The 27619-nt window shown below is 42.0% G+C and overlaps 1 protein-coding gene and 1 pseudogene across 1 annotated transcript in view; both read left to right on the forward strand.

Moving 5' to 3' along the window:
* Nucleotides 1-780: 780 nt before the first annotated feature.
* SENP5 (SUMO specific peptidase 5) overlaps nucleotides 781-27619 on the forward strand; it is a 34724-nt gene continuing 7885 nt past the window's right edge. Inside the window, exons 1-7 of the mRNA XM_029286013.1 lie at nucleotides 781-2307; nucleotides 10449-10554; nucleotides 10684-10831; nucleotides 15420-15467; nucleotides 16388-16465; nucleotides 24066-24203; nucleotides 26062-26145. Coding sequence (XP_029141846.1) covers nucleotides 804-2307; nucleotides 10449-10554; nucleotides 10684-10831; nucleotides 15420-15467; nucleotides 16388-16465; nucleotides 24066-24203; nucleotides 26062-26145 — 2106 coding nt within the window. The 5' untranslated portion in view covers nucleotides 781-803. The remainder of the gene's footprint in view (nucleotides 2308-10448; nucleotides 10555-10683; nucleotides 10832-15419; nucleotides 15468-16387; nucleotides 16466-24065; nucleotides 24204-26061; nucleotides 26146-27619) is intronic.
* LOC107296240 lies at nucleotides 22095-23134 on the forward strand (annotated as a pseudogene).

Genomic DNA, 27619 nt, shown 5'->3' on the forward strand with positions numbered 1-27619 from the left:
AGCATATTTGCCCCCAACAATCTGGGTCCTCATTTTATTGACCTCGGAAGGATGGAAGGCTGAGTTGACCTTGAGCCAGTCAGGATTGAACTCATGGCAGTGGGCAGAGTTTGCCTGCAATACTGCATTCTAACTGCTGTGCCACCACGACTCTTTCTTCTTTAGAAAGAACATTAAAAAGAAGGTTATTGTGACCCCACTTAGAAAAAGTATGTTTTCCTTTTAGGGAGCAAATTCTAAGCCATTACGGGTAGCAGTTAAGTTGCAGCAGTTTGTTTAGTGACCTTTTGGTTACAATGACGGTGAAAAAAGTTTTTTCACACATACAACTGTTGCAGCATCCCCGTGGTCATAATTCAGATACTTGGCAAGTGGCTCACGTTTATGACGGTTGCAGCGTCCCTGAGCTACATGATCACCTTTTGTGACCTTCTGACAAGCAAAGTCCATGGGGAAGACAGATTCACTTAACAACCGTATGACTAACTTGACTGCGGTGACTACTTAACAACTGTGGCAAGAAAGATCATAAAATGGGGCAAAATTCATTTAACAAATGCCTCACTTAACAACATAAATTTTGGGCTGAGTTGTGGTTGTAAATCGAGGACTACCTATACCGTGCCTGGCTCAGGAATTCTGGGAGTTGAAGTCCACAAGTCATAAAAGGGCCAAGTTTGAAGACCCCTGACCTATACATTACTGGAGAATGGTAAATGAGACAACCTGCATGTATTCTCTTGTGTAATTCTGTTCCTCTTTTTCATTGCAGCTGCACTTTGGGATCATAATGCTGCAGAAAAATGAAAGAGCATAGTCAAAACTTGCAGTGGAGAAGTCGGTTGCTGGCCAGTTGTCGAACATGGACTGCGGGACTTCGGGGGCCGAGGCCACACTGCTTCCAAAAGAGGCGTCCCCCTCTACTTAGGAGAAGGAAGCAAAGCAGTCTGACATCTTTCAATGTGAAACAAATTAAACCACACAAAAGGAGGGCTCTTCTGCACCAGAGAAGCTGGATTCCTGATGTGTTCTTCAATATAAATCTGCCAGTTGGATTTATTCAGAATTGTACATGTCCACAAAATAGATTCAAAACCCCTTTCTCCAGCTGTAGAACACCCTATTCAGGGTCTAGGGGCCTTGGCCGGACACCTTGCCAGAGTGAGCTTCTGGCTAAATATATTAGCTTAGGGGTTGAGTCAGAGGTTTGTCAAGACAAGCAATACAGCCCTGAGGCCAGCATTACTGGTTTGTCATTTAAAAGGGACTGTCGAGTTCCGAGTGGGGGAGGCCACCACCGTGATGGGGGCAAACACGAAATCATAATTCTAGATAACTCTGCAAGGAAATATTGTTGTCGAGGACCGAAGCAAAATGGAACTTGCGGCCTCTTGAATGTCCGAAGGCCTAAATTTAACCAACGTACTTTAAAAGGAGTCCTATTTATGATGCATAAAAAACTTTCTCTGGTTAAGTTTCGAATTAGAATTGCGAAATCTCTTCCCAAGCTTCGGAGAGGCAAACTGTGTAAATTGAACAAAAGCAGACCGAGTTGGGCGGCGAAAGTAACAAGAGATTGGCGAGAGGATCAGCGCTCGGAGGCCTTGGCGAAGGATCGCGGGGCCTCGCTTCCTTCTCGGAAATCCAAGCGTAACTCTCCTTGGGACCTGTTCTGCTTCTCAGATATGAACAATAACATGCCAGGACCACTTATTGAGGAGAGTCAAACGTGTCGACCTGATGCTTGCCTTACGCAAGAGAGACTGTTTCACTGTAGGGAACTCCATTACAAGAACCTTGCGCCCCGAGACCAAAATGGTATCGCGGAAACCTGCCTGCTGCCAGAGTCGCAGAAAAGTCCCTCAGGGACGGAGGCCATGCCCAGGGCGGACGCAGGGAAGATGCCATCCTTGGACAGCTCTCCCGAAGACCTTTTCATCTCCGTGACGGAAAAGGAAATCTCAGTTTCAGGTCACGATGAGGAAGAATCCAACCAAGTTATGGGCGCTGATGAGGTGGTCCTGCAGCCCTCCAAGTTGGCTTTGGGCACAAGTGATGATTGCACTAACGGGCCTGTCCTGGAGTCGGTCCAGAACGAAGACTGCCGTAGTCAGATGGAAGTGGAAGGGCCTATCGGCACGGACGTCTTTGGCGCCGAGCTCTTAGATCACCTGTACTGTAAGAGCCCTCTTGACGAGCCTCTGAGAGGAAGCACGGGACAGAAATCAGGGACTCCCAAAGGTGGCAAAAGGAGCAGTCAGAAAGTGTCTTGTGTCAATGATGAGCAATTGGCTGCGTGGCTCTGTGGTACTTGCCTACTTTTTTTTTTCCTTACGTGATTGAGTGTTTTGCTAGGCCAGGGGTAGGCAACCTTGGCTCTTTATGACTTGTGGATTTCAACTCCCAGAATTCCTGAGCCAGCATGGCTCAGCTTGGAAACCTCTCCCTTTCCCCTCAGCATGGCTGGCTCAGGAATTCTGGGAGTTGAAGTCCCCGAGTCATAAAAAAGAGCCAAGGTTGCCTACCCCTGTGCTAGGTGTAGTCATTGTGGGATGAGGTTCAGACGCCACTCGTAGAGAAATTTATCCTCACTCTATAAAGAAGGATTATCTTCTTTTGTACAGGTAGTCCTCGGCTCCCAACCATAGTTGAGCCCCAAAATTTCTGTTGCTAAGCGAGACGTTTGTTCAGCGGGTTTTGCCCCATTTTACGACTTTTCTTGCCACATTTGTTAAGCGAATCACTGCAGTGGTTAAATTAGTAACTCAGTGGGAATCTGGCTTTCCCATTGCTTGTTGGAAGATCACAAAAGGGGCTCACATGACCGCCGGGACACTGCAACTGTCATAAATATGAAGCAGTTGTCAAGCATCCGAATATAAATCATGTCACCCTGGAGATGCTGCAGCGGTCATAAGTGTGAAAAACAGTCATAAAGTCACTTTTTTTCAGTGCTGTTGTAACTTTGAATAGTCACTGAATGAACTATAATACTAATACTAATACTAATACTAATACTAATAATAATACTAATAATAATAATAATAATAATAATAATAATAATAATAATAATAATAAAAAAGTTGGAAGGGACCTTGGAGGTCATCTAGTCCAACCCCCTGCTCAGGCAGGAAACCCTATACCATTTCAGACAAATGGCTGTCCCGTCTCTTGTTAAAAACTTTCAGGGTTGGAGCATTCACAGCTTCTGGAGGCAGGTTGTTCCACTGATTAATTGTTCTAACTGTCAGAAAATAAGTCGAGGACTACCTGTAATTGGACAGTAACGTGGATGTGCCGTGCTTTTCATCTCAAGTCAAAAAGAAGCAGGCATAGGTATGCTACCAATATCTCTTTAAATTTAAATGGTATTTCTCTGGAGCCTGGGAAAAGACACAGTTTATTTAATGGGGTGCCAATAGAATGTCCTCGTGTTTGTTCAAAGCCCATTTTCAAGTTTAGATCCTATTTGTGGTACGTATGTCGTCTGTAAATGTGTGATCTTACAAGCCATGTTGTACATCGGTGTGTACTTGACAAGCAGATGAGCAGTAATCAAGCACTGGAGAGTCCATAAATACGGTTACTGGATTGTCTTGAATTTGGTGAATTGCAGATTACATAGAGCTGCCTATATGATAGTGCCAGTCACTTGTAGTCTAATTATTATGTACCCACGCTGAAGATTTTAACTATATTATGTTAAGTGTGGGAAGAAATAGATACAGAGAACCGAACACAACATTTAGATATAGTTGCTCTTTGGAACATTTCATCTGCTCCTTTGGATCCCAGAAATAGAGCATAATTGCCTGTGGAGATCACACACAACCAGTCATGTGCAAAACTGTGTATAGGTAGTCCTCATTGTACAGGTTGTCCTTGACTTAAGACCACAATTGAGCCCCAAAATTCTGTTAAGTGAGACATTTGTTAAGTGAGTTTTGCCCCATTTTACGAGCTTTTTTGCCACAGTTGTTAAGTGAATCACTGCAGTTGATAAGTTAGTAACCCGGTCGTTAAGTGAACCTGGCTTCCCCATTGACTTAGCTTGTCAGAAGGTCACAAAAGGGGATTCCATGACCCCGGGACACAGCAATGGTCATAAGTATGAACCAGTTGCCAAGTATCTGAATTTTGATCACGTGACTATGGGGATGCTGCAAAGGTGGTAACTCTGAAAAACTGTAGCACGTCACTTTTTTAAGTGCCGTTGTAACTTTTTGAACGGTCACTAAACAAACCGGTTGTAAGTTGAGGGCTACCTGTACAATGATTGGTTTAGTGACCATTTGACATTACAATGACTCTGAAAAAAGTCACTTACAAGCAGTCATTATACTTACTTATGAACACTGCAGCATCCCCAAGTCACATAGTCAAAATTTGGGTGTTTGGCAACCAGCATGTATTTATAATGGTTGTCGGTCATGTGTGATCACTGTTTACAAACTTCCTAGATGGCTTCTGACAAGCAAAATCAGTGGGGGAAACTGGATTTGCTTAATGACCGCATGACTGTCTTAACATCTGCAGTCATTCACTGACCACAGCTCAACATCTGTCTTGCTCAACAACAGAAATTCTTGTCACTTCATAGCAACAGAAATTCTGACCAATTGTGGTCTTACGGTCATAAGGATTACCTGTACTCTACCCCTAAAATCGTTCCATGTGGCTATTCGGGAATTTGTCTTTTTCTGCCAGTGAATCCAGAAATCGACAACCCCAGAAAACTGATGATGTTACCTAGTTAGGGTAATGAAACGTCTGCAAGAAAACAAGCAAGCTCAGAGAGCACCAAGGACCCCTCACAGCTGAATTGGCACATTTGGGTGGACAAAATCCCAGAATGTTATGAGGATCATGATCATGATCAGAACATGAAGCTTTGCGAGTAGCTGCTTATAACCCAATTAATGATACACACGGCCCCTTTCAGTGTAGAAACATTAAATGGAATTCAAAGTTTAGCAATATTTCCATTTTAAAACAAGAGGCAAATGTATGATGACTGTCTGCAATACAGAAAATGAAAGAGCATTTTTGAAATTTATAAGGCTTTTGTTTTAGAGGTTTTACAATGTACTGTTGCAAAGAAGTATGTATTTGCTGACCTTGTGATTTAAAAAAAAAACATTTGACTATCAGCGACTAAATTCTGGTGTAATCTTAGGTGGCCTACTATAAAAATAAGTTCAGATCTTGCTCTTGCTGGGGAAATATAACTTTAGGGTATGCATTTAACAACCTTTATGAAGTATTCTGCATTCATCTTCTATTCATCCATTGCCACTCTTTGCTTTGGAGCATTGCTTTCAATAGTTGCCAAGTCCTACAATACAGCCGTTTTTCATGGAATTCATTGATCTAACGTAACCTTTCCATATCACTTCCATATTATTCTTTATTTACATCATTTATGCACTGATGTCTTCCCTCTGACGCAAGGCAGCTCACAAGAATAAAACTTCATCAAAGCAAAATGTAAAAAATAAAAACCGTCTGAAAGCTAACATAATAAAAACAATTTCCAATGCATTTATAATAAATCACAGATAAACCATTCTCTGGTACTGTGATGTAGGTAACATGAGAAGTGACATCAACCCTACTTCTTGTGAGAAATACAGTTAACTGGTCTTTGCTGGTTATGGAAGATACTGGTCCAGCATTGATGTAGGTCGTCCTCAACCTACGATGACAATTGAGCCCAAAATTTCCGTTGCTAAGCGAGACGTTTGTTAAGCGACTTTTACCCCATTTTACGACCTTTCTTGCCACAGGTTGTTAAATGAATGACTGCAGTTGTTAAGTTAGTAACATGGTTGTTAAATGGATCTGGCTTCCCCGTTGACTTTGCTTGTCAGAAGGGCGCAAAAGGCAGATCACTGTGACCGTCATAAATATGAGCCAGTTGCCAAGTGGCCAAAATTTGGTCCAGTGATCATGGGGGACACTGCAGGGCTCATAAGTGTGAAAATATTGATAAGTGACTTTTTTCAGTGCCGTTTTAACTTTGAATGGTTACTACAGGGCTCTTCAAACTTGGCCCTTTTATGACGTGTGGACTTCAACTCCCAGAATTCTCAACCAGCGTGCCTGGTTGACCCCTGTTGTAGAGAATCCACTTGTATTAAAGCTAAATTCCTAGAAATTGTGACTGACACCCTGCTGTCCATCTTTCAGTTCTATCAGCAGATGCCTAGCAGAGACACTAAGAAGCTCTGACATTTCCAGCTTCAAAACATAGATCTCCATGCCAGCTTGAATGGGCACGTTTTTCATATGTCGGCCTCAGGTGTTTGTACTCTTGGTTGAATTGGCAACCATTCTCTTCCTACCATCCTAAAATTGTACTGCACAGAATATTAGCCTTTGTGTTCAAACTAGGTCAGGGACTACAGTTCAAAGACCTTTCTGATGCTCACCGTTCCTGACTGAATCTGGCATTAGCACATGTATTATCAACACCAGGGGTCTTCAAACTTGGCCCTTTTATGACTTGTTGACTTCAACTCCCAGAATTCCTCAGCCAGGCACTGGGAGTTGAAGTCCACAAGTTATAAAAGGGCCAAGTTTGAAGAGCCCTGGGTTACTAAATGAATCGTTGTGAGTTGAGCATTACCTGTACAAAGGTACACATGGGTGACTCAATGCCTATTCAGGTTTTGCTAGTACAGATACTCTTGACTGAGAATCATTCATTTGGCAACCATTCAGAGTTACAGGGGCACTACAAAAAGTGATTTACAAAAGTGGTCCTCGCACTTAACGACGCTTGTTGCAACTGGCATGCATTTATGACGCTTGCAGCATCCCAGGGTTACGTGATGGCCATTGGTGACTTTTCTAGCCAGCTTCCAGCAAGCAAAATCAACGGGGGAAGCCAGATTCGCTTAACAACTGTGTGGTTCACTTAACAACTGCGGTGCTTAATCGTGGCAAAATAGGGTGTAGGACAACTCACCACCTGCCTTGCTCAACGACAGAAATGGTTCCAACTGTGGTTGTAAAGTGAGGATTATCTGTATATGAACTTGGAACAGAAAGTACAGATTGATGGCGAAAAGAGTGTATTATACTATATTATATGAGGCAAGTGGTGTTTAAGAGCTGAGAATTCAGGTTATCATTTCATAGCAAAAAAGATAGAAATTCTAGGGAATATTTAATCCTGTCTGCCTTCCGCTTGTTCCTTTCCGTTGAGTCGCTTCATTTACAGACCTAATTAGAGTAAAACAGAGAGGTCGGTATTTCCCATATAGTGTCAATGGATTTCAATACATTACGACCACAATTGAGCACAACATTTATGTTGCTAAGCGAGACATTTGTTAAGTGAGTTTTGCCCCAATTTAAGACCTTTCTTGCCACAGTTGTTAAGTGAATCATTGCAGTTGTTAAGTTAGTAACCCGGTTGTTAAGTGAATCTGGTTTCCCCATGGACTTGGTCAGAAGGTTGCAAAAGGGGATCACGACCCCGGGATGCGGCGACCGTCATAAATACGAACCAGTTGCCAAGCATCTGAATTTTGTTCACGTGGCCATGGGGATGTTGCAACGGTCATAATGTGGAAAACGGCCATAGGTCACTTTTTTCAATGCTGTTATAACTTTGGTCACTAAATGGAACTGTTGTAAGTCAAGGACTACCCATATGTCTAGGAGCACCTCTCTTGGTACCAATCTAGTTTAGGGTTTGTTTGGTTTTTTTTAGATTATTTTACTTTAATTAAAACAGAACTTTGCAGGGCTGCCAACAAAGAGACAGCCGCAAGCATGATTCGAATTCCAGTAATGGCTGTGTCTCCACCTCCAAGATTCTAGATGCTTTTTGTATTAAAAAGAGAGGGGAGAAGTTATTAGGAGTGTTTTGTTTCATGGTTTGCCCATTTGCCTTTTTTATATTAAAAAAGCAAAGCATTAAGAAAGCATTGTCACTTCCTGTCAGTGAATATTTTATGTTTGCCATGCTTATTGCGGCTGTTGTCCCAAAGGTGCCTTTCTTTCAAAAGGCCATTGGACTTCCTTGTTTTGCTAGAAGGCATTTCACTTCTCCTCCAAGAAGCTTCTTCAGTTCTGACTGAATGGTGGAGAATGGAAGGATTTATATTCCTTGCGGTCATCTGGTTGTATGCCCTCTTTCTCAAGAGTCGTTGAGGCCACTTGGAGGCTTATCTGTGCCCTCAGGGTCACCTGAATCCTATAGTCCAGTGATGGTGAACCTTTTAGAGACCGAGTGCCCAAACTGCAACCCCAAACCCACTTATGTATCGTCGGGTGCCGGGTGGGTGTGGTGCACTGAGTGGGTGTGGCCAGTTGGGTGGGCATGGTCCATTAGATGAGCGTGGCTGCGGTGGTAACGGCAGACTGGGTGGGATTAAAAAGTTCAATCAATCAATTCCAACTTTGCAAGATCTTTTTTTTCCGCGAGAAGTTGAAATTGATTGATTGACTGAATCTTTTTTCTTTTTCTTTTTTTTTTTTTGCACACGGAGGCGGAGGCCTAAAGTGAAAAGGTTTTATAAAACCCAGCTGAAGGCCTAGGACTGGGGCGACGGCGCGCGTGCCCACAGAGAGGGCTCTGAGTGCCGCCTCTGGCACCCGTGCCACAGGTTTGCCACCACGGCTATAGTCTGTTGTGGCAGTTGTTTTGTGAATGCTCTTAATAACCTTAAATTCCAAGGGTGTTGGCAGCTTAGTAGGATCGGAGTCCCCGCAGTATGCAGGTGGATGAGTTGAAAAATAATCTCAGCTGATGAGACATGTGTTTGTCCAATTTCGTCTTTAAAACACAACAAAACCCTGTATTGCATTTTATGGGAGAGAAGTTGGTTCTCGTTTTAATGCAGATCTATCTCAGTATATGAATCCAAGTAAAGCTATTCGGCATTTGCAATTCTCACATTTGTAGTAATATATGTATTACTGTGCAAACCTGAATATGCAAAAGGAGAGAAAGAGAGAGAGAGAGACAAGTAGAACTGTGTTCAGAAAGGAATATATTAGCAAAAATATCTGAGGACAAAAAAGTATACAGCGGGAGAATCATATATTAAAATGCATTTATTCTTTCACGAATATGGAAATATAAAATTTCATTTTTTTAAAAGGCAAGGCTGAATGTGAAAACAATTCAGGATGGATTTCAGATGGGAAAATTGATTTATGTTTGACCATCTAAATCTGACTAAATTACACACGCATGCTTTTGAAATGCTTATTGTGGTGTTAATGTGTTCATGTCTGCTTCAAAGTCTTAAGTGGCCCCAGTTGGGTTTGTGGATGGAACAAATCAACAAGGAAGCCACAAAATCAACTTAAGATAAATTGCTGAAAATAGTAATGGATGATGATGCCTTGCGCTTTTAGTATTTCATGAGTTCCAGAGATAGAAATGGTGTAAAGTAAACATCATTGATATAATGAACGGCTTTGATATTTTAATAATGAAAATGCAAACAAATGCAAACAAGGTTTTTTTACTAGAGACTGGTGAATAAATCTGGTATAGATTTTCATGACTGTGTCTTGAATATCACATCAGTTGGAGTTGAGAGCAATTTACCCATATAAAACCAGTCAAAATACCAAATACTCAAATATTTTTTACATGCTTCTCTCTTTCCTTTATTTGTTGCACATTTATTATGTTTTATAAATAGCTCAAGGTGGTGAACATGCCTAATACTCCTTCTGCCTCCTATTTTACCCGCACAATAGGTGAGGTGAGTTGGCCTGAGAGAAAGTAAATGGCCCAAATTCAGCCACCTGGCTTTCATGCCTAAGGCAGAACTAGAACTCATTGTCTCCTGCTGACTGGCTCAAAGTCAGCTAGCCAGCTGTTATGCCTAGGGCAGGATTAGAACTCACAATCTCCAGTTTCTAACCTGTTGCTGTAACCACTTAACCTTAACCACCAGACCAAACTGGCTTTTTAATGGTTATTTTACAACGAGTGTTTCAAAACAGATTGATTGGAGTGATTGGGCCAATCACTTATCCCTGCAATTGTTAAGTTAGTAACACGGTTGCTAAGTGAATCTGGCTTCCCCATTGACTTTGCTTGTCAGAAAGTCACAAAAGGGGATCACATGACCCCGGGGCAACGGTCATAAATATGAACCAGTTGCCAAGTCGCTGATCTGAATTTTGATCACGTGACCATGGGGTTGCCACAACCGTTGTAAGTGAAAAATGGTCATAAGTCACTTCTTTCAGGGCCGTTGTAACTTTGAACAGTCACTAAATGAACTATTGTAAGTCAAGGACTACCTGTACCGTCTCTGACCAACAATACTCATCAGTTAACCGTGTGGATTAATTTTGTGCTGTATTTTCTAGGTGAAAATGTGGTTTATGGAAACTTGTCTGTGAAAATAGATTAGCCAGCTCTTTTGTAATTAATTCTGCAACTTTTTAATATACAAATCTTTTCCTTGAAGGATTCCTAGATGAAGTAATAAAGAAATACGGCAGCTTAGTTCCGCTTTGTGAAAAAGACGTTATGGGAAGATTAAAGGAAGTCTTTAATGAAGATTTTTCTCATCGGTTAGTAATTCTATAATTTTCTGCTTTGCTCATTCCTGCTCATTCCAGATTCCATATTTATGTGTTTATGTACCTGTATCTCACAAGTACTGGGATTATTTAACATTGACTGTTTTAATTTTGTTGCAGAAAGCCATTCATCACGAAAGAAATCATGAAGTATCAGACTAGGCATCCAAAATCTCCCACTTGCAATTTCCGGGTCTTTTATAATAAGCACATGCTGGATATGGATGATTTGACAACACTAGACGGTCAGAACTGGCTAAATGACCAGGTGAGAGACTGCTGTAAAAAACCACTAAGATGGAGCTGCTTGAAATGGTGCTTGCTGACGACCGGGGTGGTTGCGTGGGTTGCTGGGTTCTTTGGAGCACTTCCTAGGAACCACCAAGCAATGATGGAGGGGAGCATTTCGGTGGATTTGTATCTTGTTGCTGACCGTGCCTGGTTATTAACCATTCTGTGAAAGAGCCCATAAGACAGTCAAACCTTTGTGCTCACTTGTCCAGAAAAGTGGAGGGCCTCAGCTTGTATGTATCAGAAGAATGTGTAGGAAAGAATGGCTAGTGTTACACAACTGAGGCCTTTCTAAAGTGAGGATTCTCTAAGGTCAATGAGATAACAACAATAACAATAATAATAATAGTAGTAGGATCATAAAATAGAGAAAGTCATAGAAAATGATAAAATTAAACTGCTCTGGGACTTCAGAATTCAAACAGACAAGCACCTGCAACATAACACCCCAGACTTAACAATTGTCGATAAGAAAGACAAAAAAGTCTAGATAGTGGATGTGGCAGTGCCTGGAGACAGCAGAATAGACGAGAAAGAACTGGAGAAGATAACAAAATACAGAGACCTACAAATAGAAATAGAAAGACTGTGGCAAAAGCAAGCAAAGGTAGTACCAATAGTAATAGGCGCCTTGGGTGCAATCCCAAAACAACTGGAGCACCACTTGAACACTATTGGCATTGACAAATTCGCTATTAGTCAATTGCAAAAGGCGGCCTTACTAGGAACTGCTTCCATCCTGCAACAATATCTGTAATACCATCAAACATCCACATCTGCCTATCCCAGGTCCTTGGTAAGGACTCGATAGGTAGACAAAATGCCAAATCCAGTCTGAACATCTGGCTGACTGTGCGATGATCCATATAATAATAATAATAATAATAATAATAATAATAATAATAATAATAATAATAATAATAATAATAATAATAATAATAATAATAATAATAATAATAATAATAATAATACTTGGAAGGGACCTTGGAGGTCATCTAGTCCAACCCCCTGCTCAGGCAGGAAACCCTATACCATTTCAGACAAATGGCTGTCCAGTTGCTTCTTAAAAACTTCCAGTGTTGGAGCATTCACAGCTTCTGGAGGCAGGTTGTTCCACTGGTTAATTGTTCTAACTGTCAGGAAGTTTCTCCTTAGTTCTAGGTTGCTTCTCTCCTTGATTAGTTTCCATCCGTTGCGTCTTGTCCTGCCTTCAGGCGCTTTGGAGAATAGCTTGACTCACTCTTTCAAGGAGCGGCGTGGTGGCCTAGTGGTGAAGACGCTCGCCTTCCACTCGGAAGGTTGAGAGTTCAGTCCTAAGTAGTGGCAGATTTTTCTCTCCTAAGGCGCAAAATAAAAATATCTGCTGTGAACTCCCGTGTGGCATCAGGAAGGGCATCCGGCCAGCGAAGGCTCAGCTCCATCCAGTCACCCTGACTCTACCCTGAGTAGGGTCTTATAAAGGGAGTTTGATGAGACATTTTCAGCCCAGCTAACAAAAGAATATCCATCATAAAGATATATAACAAATCATCAGAATGAACTCTTATAATTTAGACCTGAACATACCATACAGACGATACAGTAAACTTAGAACAAACAATAAATGCCCATTCAGATTATTATGAGCCCGCTGATCTACAAGATAGGTGACAGCTATATTTGAATGAATTCTGAATTCATATTGGATAGGTTGTCTTGGTGGGAGAAGATGGCTTGATCTATATAAACGTGATTTCTGAATTAACCTGGCCAGCCGTGTGGAATAAAGGGAAATGGGAGAGCTAAAAATGTCAGATTCTAAGGTGGGCAGTTGAGAAAAATACGTTCAGATAGAGAAATGATTGTGAACAGATGAATCTTTAAAGAGAATAATACAACAATTCCTTTTTCCTATATTTTGAATGTAATAAGTGATGATCTCTATCTCTACCTAAAAATGGGAAGGAATGGGTTTTTTTTTTGAAAAACATGGTTTAAATCAGTGTTGGGATTCAAATATGTGAACAATCGGTTCTCTTTGTGGATGCCGCTTCCGGAAGTCCATTCTGGGCCGGGGCAACAAAAAATTAGCTTACCGGTTCTGCCAAAGTGGTGCGAACTGACTGAATCCCACCACTGATTTAAATGCTTATTTGCCAAAATTGTGTGTGTGTGTGTATGTGTGTTGGAAAGTCTAAAGCAAATGATTTGATTAGTTGTGAGAACGTGTGTGGAAGTAACCCACTTTTTCCTAGAATTAATGTATGCTTGTGAGCATGTCTCTATTCAAAAAATGTGTAATTTGTGTTACATTGGGCCACTACGTGATATAATAGTTCTACAGTGTTAATCCTATGAAGGAGAGTATCTTGCTTGTTTCTGTAGAACTCCAGTTTAGAAGTAGGGAACCTCTCAAAAGAAAGATACGTTAAGTTTTAGCTAACTGATAAAAAGTTCAGTACAAAAGATTCCGTTCAGAACACATTTTATTCTTATCTGTATACCGTATACTTGCTCAGCTCGGAGAAGGCCGGAGAAGTAAACAGGTTATTTATCAAATTTTTATCTTGCATTTTTTTCCCCAAGGAGTTAAAAGTGGCTTATTTGTTGCTGGGCAGAGTTCCTTTTTTTTTTGTAGGATTGTTATTGAAACTTTCAAAGAAGAAGATTAAAAAAAAAAAAAAGAACTCGGCGATAATATAATTATAACTGCTGTGAAGAGGCAGAGTTTTTCTTTCTTTTTTTCTTCCTTATTTTACATTTGTTTGCATTCTTTGCTTGCAGAGTTCCCAAAGAATTCATTATACAAGAATGGCCTTGATTTAGCTGCTCTGCTTAATGTTTGTTTGTTATCGGGATGAAAGTTGAGAGGCTCACAAATTGTATGAATTCTAAAAGATGCTTTAGTATGCAAAGGCAAGCATAGGTCAGTGTTTCACAACCTTGGCACTCCCAGAAGCTTTGCTGGCTGGGGAATTCTGGGAGTTGAAATCCGCACGTCTTCAAGCTGCCACGGTTGAGAAAGTCTGGATAGCTTCTCCACACCCAATGAATCTCAATTTATTTTATTTTTAACACAGCCCCATTATTTAACACCTTAAGCATGTTTTCTTGCGAGACAAAGTATTTCCGACAGGAGCAACAGGGTGAAGGCAACTTTGGAGATATAGGGAGTCCTTGAGTTATGACCGCAATGGAGCCTGCCATTGTTGTAATGGTTGTAAAATGACAACTGACTTGATTTCATGAATTATTATTGTTTTTGTGGCAGTTGTTAAGCAAACATGACAGTTAAGCAGATCCATTGTTTGCTATGCTGCGGTTTTGCAGAAAACTGGAAGGAAGGGCTGGTTTTCAGCAAAGCCATTGTAAAACAGGTGACCACAAGACGCTGCAAACGCCTGCAAATAAGGCCAAGTTGCCAAGCATCCAAAGTGTAGTCACGTGACTGTGCAGGGGTCACAGTCAGAACTTTGGATCTGGGTCATAAGTCCCCCTTTTCAGGTAGGTCTTAACTTTAAATGGTCACTAAGTGTCCAGTCACAAGTCAAGGACTACCCGTAAGCAAATAATTTCTCTGAACCAGCAAATGTGAAATGCAGTGATTTTGTGTGGTGGACACCGGTGACTCCTTTGTGAGGTGGTCTCCCCAAAATGTTTGGCGTTCACTATATTATTTATTGAGCGCATGGCATATCATAGATGGACTAGCATTAGTAACATTTCACCTAGATTAGTAAAACCCAATCAAATATAAATGTGAAAAAGATCTATGTTCAAATACCAATGTCTAGGCCAGGGGTCTTCAAACTTGGCCCTTTTATGACTTGTGGACCAACTCCCAGAATTCCTCAGCCAGGCACGCTGGATGAAAAATTCTGGAAGTTGAAGTCCACAAATCATAAAAGGGCCAAGTTTGAAGACCCCTGGTCTAGGCCATCTAACCACTGAAGGGCAGCATCATTTATATTAAAACAAAAACACAGATACTGGACCTGTATATGTTCTCAGCTTACAGCCGGCCACGATACGATCTGAGTGATTCACGATACAAAATTCTTAAGTGGAACTTAAAAACAAATCACACACCCACACCAAACCAGAGCAGCTATTCATGACAGCCTTTGATTTTAAAATCTTTTTATCTAGAGAGCTTTGAAGGGGATGCATTTGTATGCCTCATTTCAATGTAAGTGTAGAAAAATATGCAGAGTGGAGCTTTAGGCAAATAATAAACTGCTGAAGAAGTTCTGGCTTTTCTGTCATTTATGCCTGTAGAAATATTATTAGATTCAGGTACTAATATCTAATACTCTACACAAATGTAGGACATCCCAACATTTTTTGACCGCCTCCCCCCTCAACTATTGCCAAGTTATTGGTATAAGAAAATAAACATTTTTTTAATCAATATGAGATACTTGTAATTTTCTCTTTTCCTTTGCCTAGAACTGTATTGTGCATGTTATCTATATTAAATTAAGCATATGGAACTTGATATATCCTTCTTTACGTTCCATAAAATGACTATGCATTGGACTTAATAGCTTTTCCGTTTTAAAAATATTTTTTCTAAACTGTTTCAGATTATCAACATGTATGGTGAGCTAATAATGGACGCAGTCCCTGATAAGGTAGGAATCCTTCATTTTGTCTTTTTAGGTAAAATTAGCCAAATAAGATCCAAAACGAGCGGGAAGGAGAATAAAGAACTATCTTGAGCAAAAAAATGGAGAATCGGTTTATTTATTAAACAGGATTATTTATCAGTCAAATCACCTGGAAAGCTGGGTTATGGTGGGGATAGTAGAGTAGCTGAAGTGCTGTGTCTAACCTGCCTATGTTTTGTACATGTATTTTATGAATATTATTTAAATATTTATGCATAGGCTCATAAACTGGTTCATGAATAGAATAGAATAGAATAGAATTGAATAGAATAGAATAGAATAGAATAGAATAGAATAGAATAGAATAGAATAGAATAGAATGATTGAGCAGAAAGGAATTCGTCTCTGGTCCATAAGCTGTCAATATACATACAAACAACAACAACGATAGGAGAAGGTAATAGGAAAGATGAGAAGGATAATAGAAATACAGCTATATTACATGGCAAATATCCTTAGTCATAAGACAATGTTGTGGGAATTAGGTGTTTAACAGAATGATGGCATGGGGGGAAATTATGTCTCCTTGTGCCATTCAGTGCCCTATAGCAGCATCCTAAAGGGAGGAATTGAAACAGTTAATGTCCAGAATATGACGGGTCTGTAGATAATTTCTCATCCCTCTTTCTGGCTCATGCAGTATACAGGTTCTCAATGGAAGGCAGGCTGGTTGCAATTGTTTTTTCTGCAGTCCTAACTATCTGTTGAAGTTTGTACCTATCCTGTTTGGTTGCTGTACCAAACCAGATAGATAGATATCTAAAGATGAGCCCTTTTCCTTCTCTTGTTACATGCAGTAGCTTTACTGTTGTGGACTCAGTTCAGCATTGGAATTATGAACTCTGATTGGACCAGTAAATTCACTGATCACCTTGTCTTTATAGGTTCATTTCTTCAACAGCTTTTTCCATAGACAGCTGGTAACCAAAGGATATAATGGGGTGAAACGATGGACTAAAAAGGTATGATCCTATTTGCTGTTCTTGACAACCTTTGGCAGGTGAGAAGTGTTGAACATTGGAAAAAATGCATCTAAAATATATGAAGTTTATGAACTTTTCCCATTCATAAAAATATGAACATAATCTGTGTCAAAACCAAAACGTATGCTTCCAGGGTACCATTAACGGCATAGCTGGTGAGAATATTATTCTTTGGGGAACAGACCAAGGAAAAGTCTTTTTTGCCTTTTGGCTAAATTCAAGTGTGGTATCACAAAAATATGATTACTTTAATCGCTCGCGTAGGCCAACGTCTTCAAATTCTTTTGTCGTTAAAATAGCTTTTGTAAGTATTTATTTAGAACCATAAACGAAATGTTCCATTCTGCTCTTTGGAATTAGAAATTAAATTGGATTTTGTTACTTGACTTGTGTAGTAGAACTTTTGTTTTGTTTTGTTCACGCTTTGTGTGGAGCATTTTGAGCTCAGCCGAAAATGGCAGTTCCACCTGGCTGGATTTTAATTAAACTGAGAATGTGTGCTTTTCCCTCCTCTTTTTTAAAAAACCAAAACAAAAAAATCTGAGATTAAGGGTATCTTATTTTGCCACTTCAGCTCTCAGTTACTCTTCAAGTAAGCCATAGTTAATTCTCATTGTACAATTTTTATGAGCTGGAGTGATGTAGCTCTATCTAAATGGTCAAGTTAAATTTGCTATTTGAAAGCTGATTCAATTTCCAATCTTATTAATCATCTTGATCTGACTATTTTGGTCTGAATTCACTCCATTTTCTTTCTTTCTTTTTTTAAACTGTGGTGCCCAGTATTCCTAGTAGTAGGTACTAATCATCATCATAATCATTGGCTTAATGACGTTGGAGATGGCCTCTGCTCTGGTGGTTTGAGCCCTAGCACTGCATGGTGGGGGGGGGGAGCTCCCGCCTCTCGCCTCAGCTGCTGCCTACCTAGCAATTTGAAAGCATATTCTGTGCGAGTAGATAAATAGGCTCCACTTCGGTGGGGAGACAACCAGAGTGCTTCACGCGGCGGTTAAATCCTGCCGGCAATGAACAGAGCTGGTAAACAGGAAGCCAAACTATTACTCTGCATTAGCACTGTAGTTTCCTGGCTAATGTAACAATGCCATTATGCTAAATAAATAAAATCATCATCACCATCATCATCATCCTAGTGTTATTCCCACAAGTGCAAGGTGTGCTTTTTGGGACAACAAGCGCCATCTTGTGCGATCAAATGCAGCATCTGGATCTAACTCGCTCATTACCAGTTCACCATTGGACCTCCTTGCCCTTTGGCTTTTCTTTTGTTTCTAACACAAATAATCCTTTTTGTTGCTTTTAGTACCTCTTTTGTGTCTCCTTTTAGTCTTAGGCATACTCATTTGCAGTGGGATGTCCATGCTGCATTCCTAACTCTGTGTATATATATTTTTTCTTCACATACAGTGCAATGTCCTCATCCCTTCTGCTAGATCTTATCCTTCTGAAAAGCTGTAACCTTCCAATGCTATAGGATCATAATCCCTGTCAAGTTTATATAATGTCTTATCACGACATCTTTGTCTTCTGTTTATTTTTCATATTCTGCAATGGTGTAGAAACATCAGAGATTCTGAGTGTCACCTGCCAGTATTTGTGTTGTAATATCCTACAACATGCTGAATGCTCATCCTGGATTTCTCCCTTTGTGTTCTGCTTTACTTGTCCTAGGCCTTGTCAGCATGTTAGCTTCTGGGCTATTCCCATCCTGCGTCTTTGATTCCTGTTTTATGCCATTCTCATGAGACCGGAAAGTGCCTGCCAAACCATTTCTTCCCAATCTTCCTATATATTCACTGAAGTCCTTCACAAAGATAGTCCATTGATGTAGAACAGTGGTTCTCAACCTGTGGGTCGGGACCCCATTTGGGATCGATCGACCATTTCACGGGGGTCGCCAAGTAAGGCTGTCCACCATTTTTTTTGTCTGCCATTTTTTTTGTCCGCCATTTTTTCCCCTTTTCCGGCGGGTGCCTTACCTCCCTTGGGCTGGGCCAGCTGGTGGTCGGCCTGCTCCGTTTCTGCCGCTTGCCAGCTACGCCTCGGCCGGCGCAGGGGGCAGAACCGCGCATGCGCGGCGCTCCCGGGCACGGAAAGTCCTCGACTTACGACCGGTTGGGTAGTCCTCGACTTACGACTGGTTTAGTCCTCGACTTACGACCGGTTTAGTCCTCGACTTACGACCAGTTTAGTCCTCGACTTACGACCGGTTGGGGTCGCGGCATTAAAAAGGTTGAGAACCACTGATGTAGAAGCTAAACTCTTCTTGGTTTCACCATCTGCAGTACAACAGATGCTCATTTCCAGAGTCTTGTTCTCTCTACTTGCTTGGTGACCTTCAACTGAACAGATTGATGAAAAAATTACTTGTCCTCCCAGTTCACTTTCCTGGCAATAGATTCTTTCAGATATATTCTGGTCATGCTATACCAGGAGTCTTCAAACTTGGCAACTTTAAGACTTGTGGACTTCAACTCCCAGAATTCCTCCGCCAGCCCTGTGCTGTACATTCCCACATTATTGTCCCAAAAGTGCTTTTCAAAAGTCAATTGAACTTTCATAGATATTTTTTTTGGGGGGGAACCAGGAAAATAAGTCAAGAAGCTTCTTGAATGAGAAGTGAAACATTTTCAGGGAAAAATCTAGATAGATCCAGTTGACTTTTGAAATGGATCTTTGGGGCAACCATGACCTGGATGATTGAGAATCTCCATAGACATTGAATAATTTTGGTAACCTCTTTGTTCAGCTCTATAGAGATTGGCACCTGGAAGACAACACACCTCTCATGATGATGTATTGTGTCTGCACACAACTCCCTTGGATCCTATTAGCAGAGAATTGCCCATTATCATAATGTGGTCCTTTTTCCCTAAGTGGCTCCTGGTTTGGTTTCTTTTCTGTTTAGGATTTGGGCCCCAGGCTCTTGGGTAGCTCTTAAACTTGGGTTAATGTAGAGGTAGAACATTGGGTTCTGATTGAGAAATTGTATAAATGGTTTCATTTGTTCACCGGCTTCTTCTGCGATTATTCCGTCCACTCTATAGTGAGGTGACTTGATCCTTCCTACGTCACAGTGTTAATTCTTTAGAGACAAGATTGCAGATGCTGGTGGCGAAAAATTGGATGTTCTACCATTCCTGTATCTTTCTCCTTCTCCACATTCTTCTTCAGGCGCTAAGACTTTTGTTCCTTGATAATCGCAAAGAAATCAGAACCATTGTTTGGAGTTTTCATTGAGTCTTCTGAAGCTGTTAAGCATATGTCCTTTTGGCTTGTTCCGGAATTCTTTCCCGGTTTTGCCTCCTTCCAAACTCACAATATGTTCAGGGTGCTCAGTGCCAGATAATAAACGGGAGCCTACATTTTAGATTAATTAAAGCTTCATCCATAAATGGAAAATAAATCTAAGATTTATTCAAATACTTGCTTCGTTTGTAAATATATTTCTTCTCTCCATTAAGCTGCTTGCCTTGGACATTTTCTATCTCTCCTAGGCACCTACCAGATCTTGGGTTGGGTTGCAGAATTAAAGAGTTACTTCGGCCTTTAACATCATGAACTGATGGGCATTTCTCTCTGTGGAGCACCTTACATAAAAATGCTAATTTTATACTGAACACCATCACATTGTATGCTGTCTAATATTTCTGATTTTGAATAAGTCAGCACAGGAAGATTTTTTTCAGCGTTTTTTTTAAAACAAATTAAAAGTTCTGATTTATTTGGGTAATTGCATCAAATAAATGACCGCTGAGAAGGAGTATTGACTCCCATATGACTGGGTCCAGGATATGCATTCTTTTATTGATGGAGGACAGGTTTTTTTTTATCCTTTACCAGGAATTTCACTGGCCAAGATCATCACGCAAAATGGGTAAATGAAATGGAATAAAAAATGTGAACGACAGCACACTCTTTTTTTTAAAAAAAAAAAAAATCTACCCCCTCCTCTGCCATCTGAGCCCCAGATTCCTCTTTTATCGCTTCACTAAATTTCAGCAAACATTTTTACTGATTGTACTACTAAAACGCTGGAAATGTTTAAATTGCTGTTTGGTGGCTTGACCCCCACAAATGTGTAAACAGTTGGGTGATGATTGAGGAACCCTGGGTTCAAGTACTCCCTCAGCCATGGAAATTTCTGGAAATTTCCCCAGGGGACTTGCTGCTAGCCAGTCACTCTCGGCCCAGCGTACCTCACAAGGTTGTGGTGGTGAAAAAACTCTGAGAATACTGTATTCACTGCTTGTCTTTCCTGGGGGAGAGGCTGGATATAAATCTAAAAAACAGCTTTAAAAGTTATCATTGACCCAGAACCACACCGCTGTTTCAACAAGGGTCTCTCGTTGTCCTCTTGTGTGTTTGCTCTCTGCCTTTCGGAATGAAATGTGTCTAATTAATTGGAATTCCAAAAAGCGTACGGGGAAAAAGAAATATAACCGTGTTGTGTGATTTTTATTGGTTCCCTAATGATCTTTTTGTCAGGGATATTCTGAAGAAAGAAGTGTTCAGACAGTCGTGTGTTCTCTCGCCCGTTTCTTTTCCCAACGACTGTTGGTATTTTACTTTTTCCACTGTCTCCTGTTTAAAAAAAACATCTTCAGATATTTAAGGAGGCCTTCTTAAACGGCTCTTATTTCATCAAGGCCAGAAAATGGCAGGAGGCCACTACCATCAGCCTGATTTCAAGAGTCCTCCTTGGTTCAGACCATATCCTTGCCCGTGATTGTGAGAATGGAAAAGAGAAAGATAGTACAGAGAGCAAGGTTCTTGGAACTTGTCCTCTACTAGTATTTTTTTTTTACCAATAGAAGAAAATATTTCTAGCTTGCGGTTGAACTGTGGGATCCTTGGTGCTTTCTGAGCTTGGCGGTCTTCTTGCAGAGGTTTCATTACCCAACTACGTAACATCATCAATGCTGGACAGGAGTGGGGTTTTGCTTGCCATTCCCTTCCAGCACTGATGATGTTATCTAGCTGGGTAATGAAACCTCTGCAGAAAAACAGCCGAGCTCAGAGAGCAACAAGGACCCACTAGTATGTTTACAAGTTGGGCACCGTTTTTGACCTGATTTGGGAGATAAGTTGGGACACATGGTGGCAGCATAAACCTAGCGCCGGTCTGCAGCTCACCATCGTACCTGCAGCTGCAAGGGAGATGGCCTTGTCCATGCTCCTGTGCCTTCCAAAGTACTTCTTGATGCTTGCTCTGAATTGTTTCAGATTCTCAAATGTTGCTTATCCTCTCACCTGGCCTTCACTCATCTGCATTACAGCTTGGCTGGTCTGCTTAAGTTTGTCCAGATCCAGGGGTATTGCTAGAATCTGGGGCAGCCTGCGTGCAGCTGGCGCTCTTTTAGAGAGGTTAGGATTGTCATCAAAGCCGCAGTTGTCTTTGGCAAAAGAATTGCGCCTTGCAGTCCAGGCAGCTATTCTGCCTCTTTGAGTGGGAAGGGGAGAGAAGCGCTGCTATCCATGTGGAACTGCTGCCCGAAATGATATCGGTGGCATTCTTTGTATAGCCACTGTTGTCTTAAGAAGTAACCTTGGGGTTATTCATTTGTTCTGTCAGAAAGTATTGCCTCAACCTTTGCATTTCCCCTTTTACAGCCCCTGCCGTGGGGAGCTCAGGTTTGAATGCAGCTTTGGGTGGAGAATGGAAAATTCTCTTCGCAGGATCTCTGTAACGTTGCAGATAGAACTTGGCTTTGAGCCGGAAGCCATGCTCCTGGTTTTAACCCCTTGGTCCTAAAGTCATGTGCAAGCAAAACAAAAAGTCTTTCTTTTCCAGCCTTCGTCCTGAGAGCGCTGCCACGATGTTGATGCCTAAAAAAAAAAAAAAAAATCGCATTGCAATCTATGAACTCCTTTTTAAGGAGGGTGGGATGGTAGCCAAGAAGGATGTCCACATGCCTAAGCATCCAGAACTAGCCGACAAAAATGTGCCCAACCTCCATGTCATGAAAGCAGTGCAATCCCTGAAATCTAGAGCAGTGGTTCTCAACCTTTTTAATGCCGCGACCCCCAACCGGTCGTAAGTCGAGGACTAAACCGGTCGTAAGTCGAGGACTTTGCCTGGGAGCGCTGCGCATGCGTGGTTCCGCCCCCTGCGCCGGCCGAGGCGTAGCTGGCAAGCGGCAGAGACGGAGCAGGCCGACCACCAGCTGGCCCAGCTCAAGGGAGGTAAGGCACCCGCTGGAAAAGGGGAAAAAAAATGGCGGACAGCCTTGCTTGGCGACCCCCGTGAAATGGTCGATCGACCCCAAATGGGGTCGCGACCCATAGGTTGAGAACCGCTGATCTAGAGGCTATGTGAAGGAACAGTTTGCCTGGAGGCATTTTTACTGGTATTTGACCAATGAGGGCAACCAGTACCTGCGAGATTATCTCCACCTACCACCTGAAATCGTGCCTGCCACTTTGCGCCACGGCTGTCCTGAAACAGGCAGACCCAGGCCCAAAGCTTTAGAGGGCGAACGTCCTGCTCGTCTTACACGAGGAGAAGCTGATAGGGATACCTATAGAAGAAGTGTAGCTCCTCCTGGTGCAGACAAAAAGGCAGAAGCTGATGCTGAATTTCAATTTAGAGGTGGATTTGGACGTGGGCCTGGTCAACCCCCTCAGTAGAAAACTTGCTGTTATTTGCATCTTGTGTATAATACAAGCAGAAAAAAAAAACCACAAAAAAACCTGGCTCCCAGGATCACAGGTTCCACCTTTCTGTCTCTAATAAAATAGATTGGCCTTCATCGGAAATTAGCCAATCTTGGAATCATGGCTGCCTAGGATTTCCAGACCAACTGCATTTACCAATTCCTCGTGGTAAATTAAAGGCGTACAAGACAGGAAGGGAGCTTTGTCTAGGTCAGGGGTAGGCAACCTTGGCTCTTTTATGACTCGTGGACTTCAACTCCCAGAATTCCTGAGTCAGCCATGCTGAGGAGAAAGGGAGAGGTTTCCATGCTGAGCCATGCTGGCTGAGGAATTCTGGGAGTTGAAGTCCACGAGTCATAAAAGAGCCAAGGTTGCCTACCCCTGGTCTAGGTTTTTGGGCTGTAAGTTTCGTTGTTCCTGACGATGGTGCTGATGCCAGTTGCCGTTTAACATCCTCAGAGCACGGATGCAAAATGTATATATGACCTGAGAATCAGAAATGGGGACGGTCTGTATGTGAAGGGCCAAAATAAGCCTTGCAGATACACATTTCAAACTTCGGAAATTCTCCCCCGGTAAAAGCTGTGAGGCTCCCTCGGCTTGCCTTGTAAACCTTGGAAAGGTTATTAAGTTGATGGAGATTCCAACCTCTGGTTTGGAAGGCAGGAATTCCTCACCCCAGGTAAAGAGGAAGGAGGCATGGTGCGTTTGTGTGGAATTGGCAGGCAGTGTACCCTGCATTTCCTCTGTCTCTTTGTCTTATTGTATCCAGGGAGGGCCCTGTTGGGATCCTGGTGGGGTTTTTTTATGGTTCTGTGGGAATTAATGAGGCATTCAGCATGGTGGGCTGGTGATGTATTGCTTGCTCCTGGTGATGGATGACCTGCACCTTTTTTTTTTTCAGGTGGACCTCTTCAAAAAGACCCTCTTATTAATTCCTATTCATCTGGAAGTTCACTGGTCCTTAATTACTGTGAATCTCCCTAACCGAATTATTTCATTTTATGACTCTCAAGGCATTCATTTTAAGTTCTGCGTAGAGGTAAGAGGAACCGAGGCTCTTCTAATAAAAGGTGACCATCGTTTCATACCCCAAGGAGCTTGGTCGTCCCCTGGATAGAGCTGCCCTCAGTGTAGCACAGTCATTCTGATTTACAAAACTCCAGCCGTCTTTCGTTAAAGGGATAGATCAGGGGGTAGGCAACCTTGGCTCTTTCATGACTGGTGGACTTCAACTCCCAGAATTCCTGAGCCAGCATGGCTCAGCTTGGAAACCTCTCCCTTTCCCCTCAGCGTGGCTGGCTCAGGAATTCTGGGAGTTGAAGTCCACCAGTCATAAAAGAGCCAAGGTTGCCTACCCCTGGGATAGAGCATCAGTTGGTTAATGCTTTGGGTATTATTGTAACCATTAGATCAGGGATACCCAACCCCCTGTCTGTGGACTAGTACCGGGTTGCGGCATGCCAGCAACTGGTCTGCACAAACAAGCAAAGCCCCATCCTTGGGATGCAGGCAGCACACAAAAAAACCACGCACCCTCCGGTCCATGGAAAACCCTCTGTCCACGGAACTGGTCCCTGGTGCCCAAAAGGTTGGGGACCTCTGCATTAGATTGTTGAACATGGGGAAATGATAAGGCGTTGTAGCATCTAAATACCAAACTCAATGCCACAATTTTTGTCTATGTCTATGTCTATACCAGGTAGTCAGGTAGTCCTTGACTTACAACCATTCGTTTAGTGACTGTTCAAAATTACAACGGCACTAAAAAGTGACTTATGACCGTTTTTCACACTCAGGACCTTTGCAGCATCCCCCGTGGTTACATGATCAAAAAATTGGACGCTGCTTGGCAACTGGCTCATAATTTATGACGGTTGCAATTATCTTGGGATCATGCAATTTCCTTTTGCGACCTTCTAACAAACAAAGTCAATGGGAAAGCCACATTGACTTAACAACTGTGGCAAGAAAGGTCGTAAAATGGGGCAAAACCCTCCTAACAAAAGTCTCACTTAGTATCAGAAATGTTGGGCTCCATTGTGGTTGTAAGTCGAGGACTCCCTGTATTTTAGTAGTCTAAAATCTCTTTCTTACAATTTGGCTGGTGCCATCATCGATAAGCTTTCACTTAGACCAGGGGTAGGCAACCTTGGCTCTTTTATGACTCGTGGACTTCAGCTCCCAGAATTCCTGAGCCAGCATGGCTCAGCTTGGAAACCTCTCCCTTTTCCCTCAGCATGGCTGGCTCAGGAATTCTGGGAGTTGAAGTCCACGAGTCACAAAAGAGCCAAGGTTTCTCACCCCTGGGCTAGACTATATTATTTACAAAATATACAATGTATTCTTGGCCGTATATTGTTAATTCTAACTGGGCTATACGTCTTACCACTTTTTCCTCAGTTCTTAATATCTTTACCAATCTAGTATTCTCCAAATTTACTGTGATTGGAAGTCTCAGTGGTCCCGGCCATTTTGGCCCAAGACCAGCATAGTTAAAAGATTTTGGGAATTGTAGTCCATAGTAACAACAAAGCGAGGGTGCCTGTCCATTCTTAAAGCTGTCTTAAATAACTTGCAATTTGTGTCCGTTATTGATCCTTCTCCTTGCGGTAAAGCTCTGCAGACTTCATAGACAGATTTGTTGCAAAGATAAAATGAATTAAAACCCCGCGAGGTTAATTACATTGAAAGCTAATGATTCCTGCAAGATTTACCCAGGATGTTTTTAAATCATGGCCATTAAGGGATCTTTCTGTTTCAAGCCAAACGCTTTTTATTGTATCCCACTGACTCTCCGAGGGCCCAATGTGTAGGGAAGTGCTTGTTTAAGAAACTGGCCGAGCCAAACAGGCTTTAATTCATATTCCTCCTCCCATATATTTTTTTTTTCCTAAAAGAACATACGGAAATACTTGCTGACAGAAGCTAAAGAAAAGAATCGCCCTGATTTCCTTCAGGGTTGGCAGACGGCTGTTACAAAGGTAAGTGCTATTCATGCAGGCAAGGTATTTTTGTGGTAATACCTGGCGGAAGGTTGGACTTTGTCTAAAATGAAAGCTTTGCGTTGAGACCAGGAATGAGCAATTGGGAGAGCTGCATTTGACAACGGCAGTGTGGGGTCAGGGAGAGGGCCTCAGTGGACAGGGTGAAAAGGGAAGCTGGGGGGGGGGATATGTTAAGGTTCCCCCTTCCCCACAACTTTGGAACTAATTCTTTTTTGTAAATTTTTTAATTGATTTTCTAATTTCACATTTAAATATTTGAAAAGCAACGGGGCGGCTGAGTTAGTCAATTATTCAATAACATACAATACTTTGGAACTAATTTTTACCGTGTTGGGTCTTCTTTAGGACAGGTAAGTCGGTCATCCCCGACTTGGGACAACAACTGACCCAAGATTCCTTTTGCTAAGGGTGACGGTTGCTAAATGAATTTTGCCTCCTTTTACGACCTTTCTTGCCCCGGCTGTTAAGTGAATCACTGCAGTGGTTAAGTTAGTAACGAGGTTGTTAAGCTAATCTGGCTTCCCCATTGACTTTGCTCGTCAGAGGTTCACGCAAGGTGATCACATGACCCCAGGACGCAGCAACTGCCATAAATACGTGTCGGTTGCCAAGCGTCCGATATTGTGATCACGTGACCGTGAGGATGCAGCAACGGCCGTAAGTGTGAAAAACGGCCGTGAGTCACTTTTTTTCGTGCTGTTGTAACTTCGAACAGTCACTGAATAAACTGTCGTAAGTCAAGGACTACCAGTACCGTATTTTTCATAACTTCCTCGGATCGAATGGTGGAGAACCACGGAGTTTTAATTAGAGAAGGATTTCCAAACCTGGGAGGGGGGGGGGAAATTGGTGTCTATAATCAGTCCTGGGGCTACTGATGGCCCAGTCCTACTCTAGACCAGGCACCTTCCAGATACTTACCTTGTGAGTGCAAGGCTAGAGGGAGGTTGCTGTGATCCGGGCAATTTCCAGATGTCTGAATTTCAGCCCCAGAACTTCCAACCAGATGTTCATCACCAGGCTTCCCCCACCCTCCAATAATGTATCATTTAAAAGTGGAGCTCTGTCTGTAACGTCAAACAGAAAAATGAAAATTAGAACGTTTCAGTAGCTGAAGCAGCTCTCAGCTGCCAAAAACATAACCATCGTGGAATCCGAGCGTAACCTGCCTACCAGATCTTCTCTTTAGAAAAATGCTTGTCTTGCCTGCAAAGTACAGCTTAGCTGCTGCTTAACCATAGCATCGTTACGCTAATTCCCTATAATTATAAAGATGGATTGAATACAAATCAGGCTTATGTAGCTTGTTCAGGATATCTCTGAATTTGCGGGCTGGTTAATTTTATGTTCGTTGCTTGCAAGGAGCAGTACACATCTAGTTTGCCTGGTTGGGTGTCCCTCCCTATAAGTTGGAAGCAAAAGTCAGAATTTCTAGCCAGATATGAGAGTT

The sequence above is a fragment of the Protobothrops mucrosquamatus genome, unplaced genomic scaffold, assembly GCF_001527695.2.
Source record: "Protobothrops mucrosquamatus isolate PMUCROS unplaced genomic scaffold, P.Mucros_1.0 scaffold2700, whole genome shotgun sequence".
NCBI lineage: Eukaryota > Metazoa > Chordata > Lepidosauria > Squamata > Viperidae > Protobothrops > Protobothrops mucrosquamatus.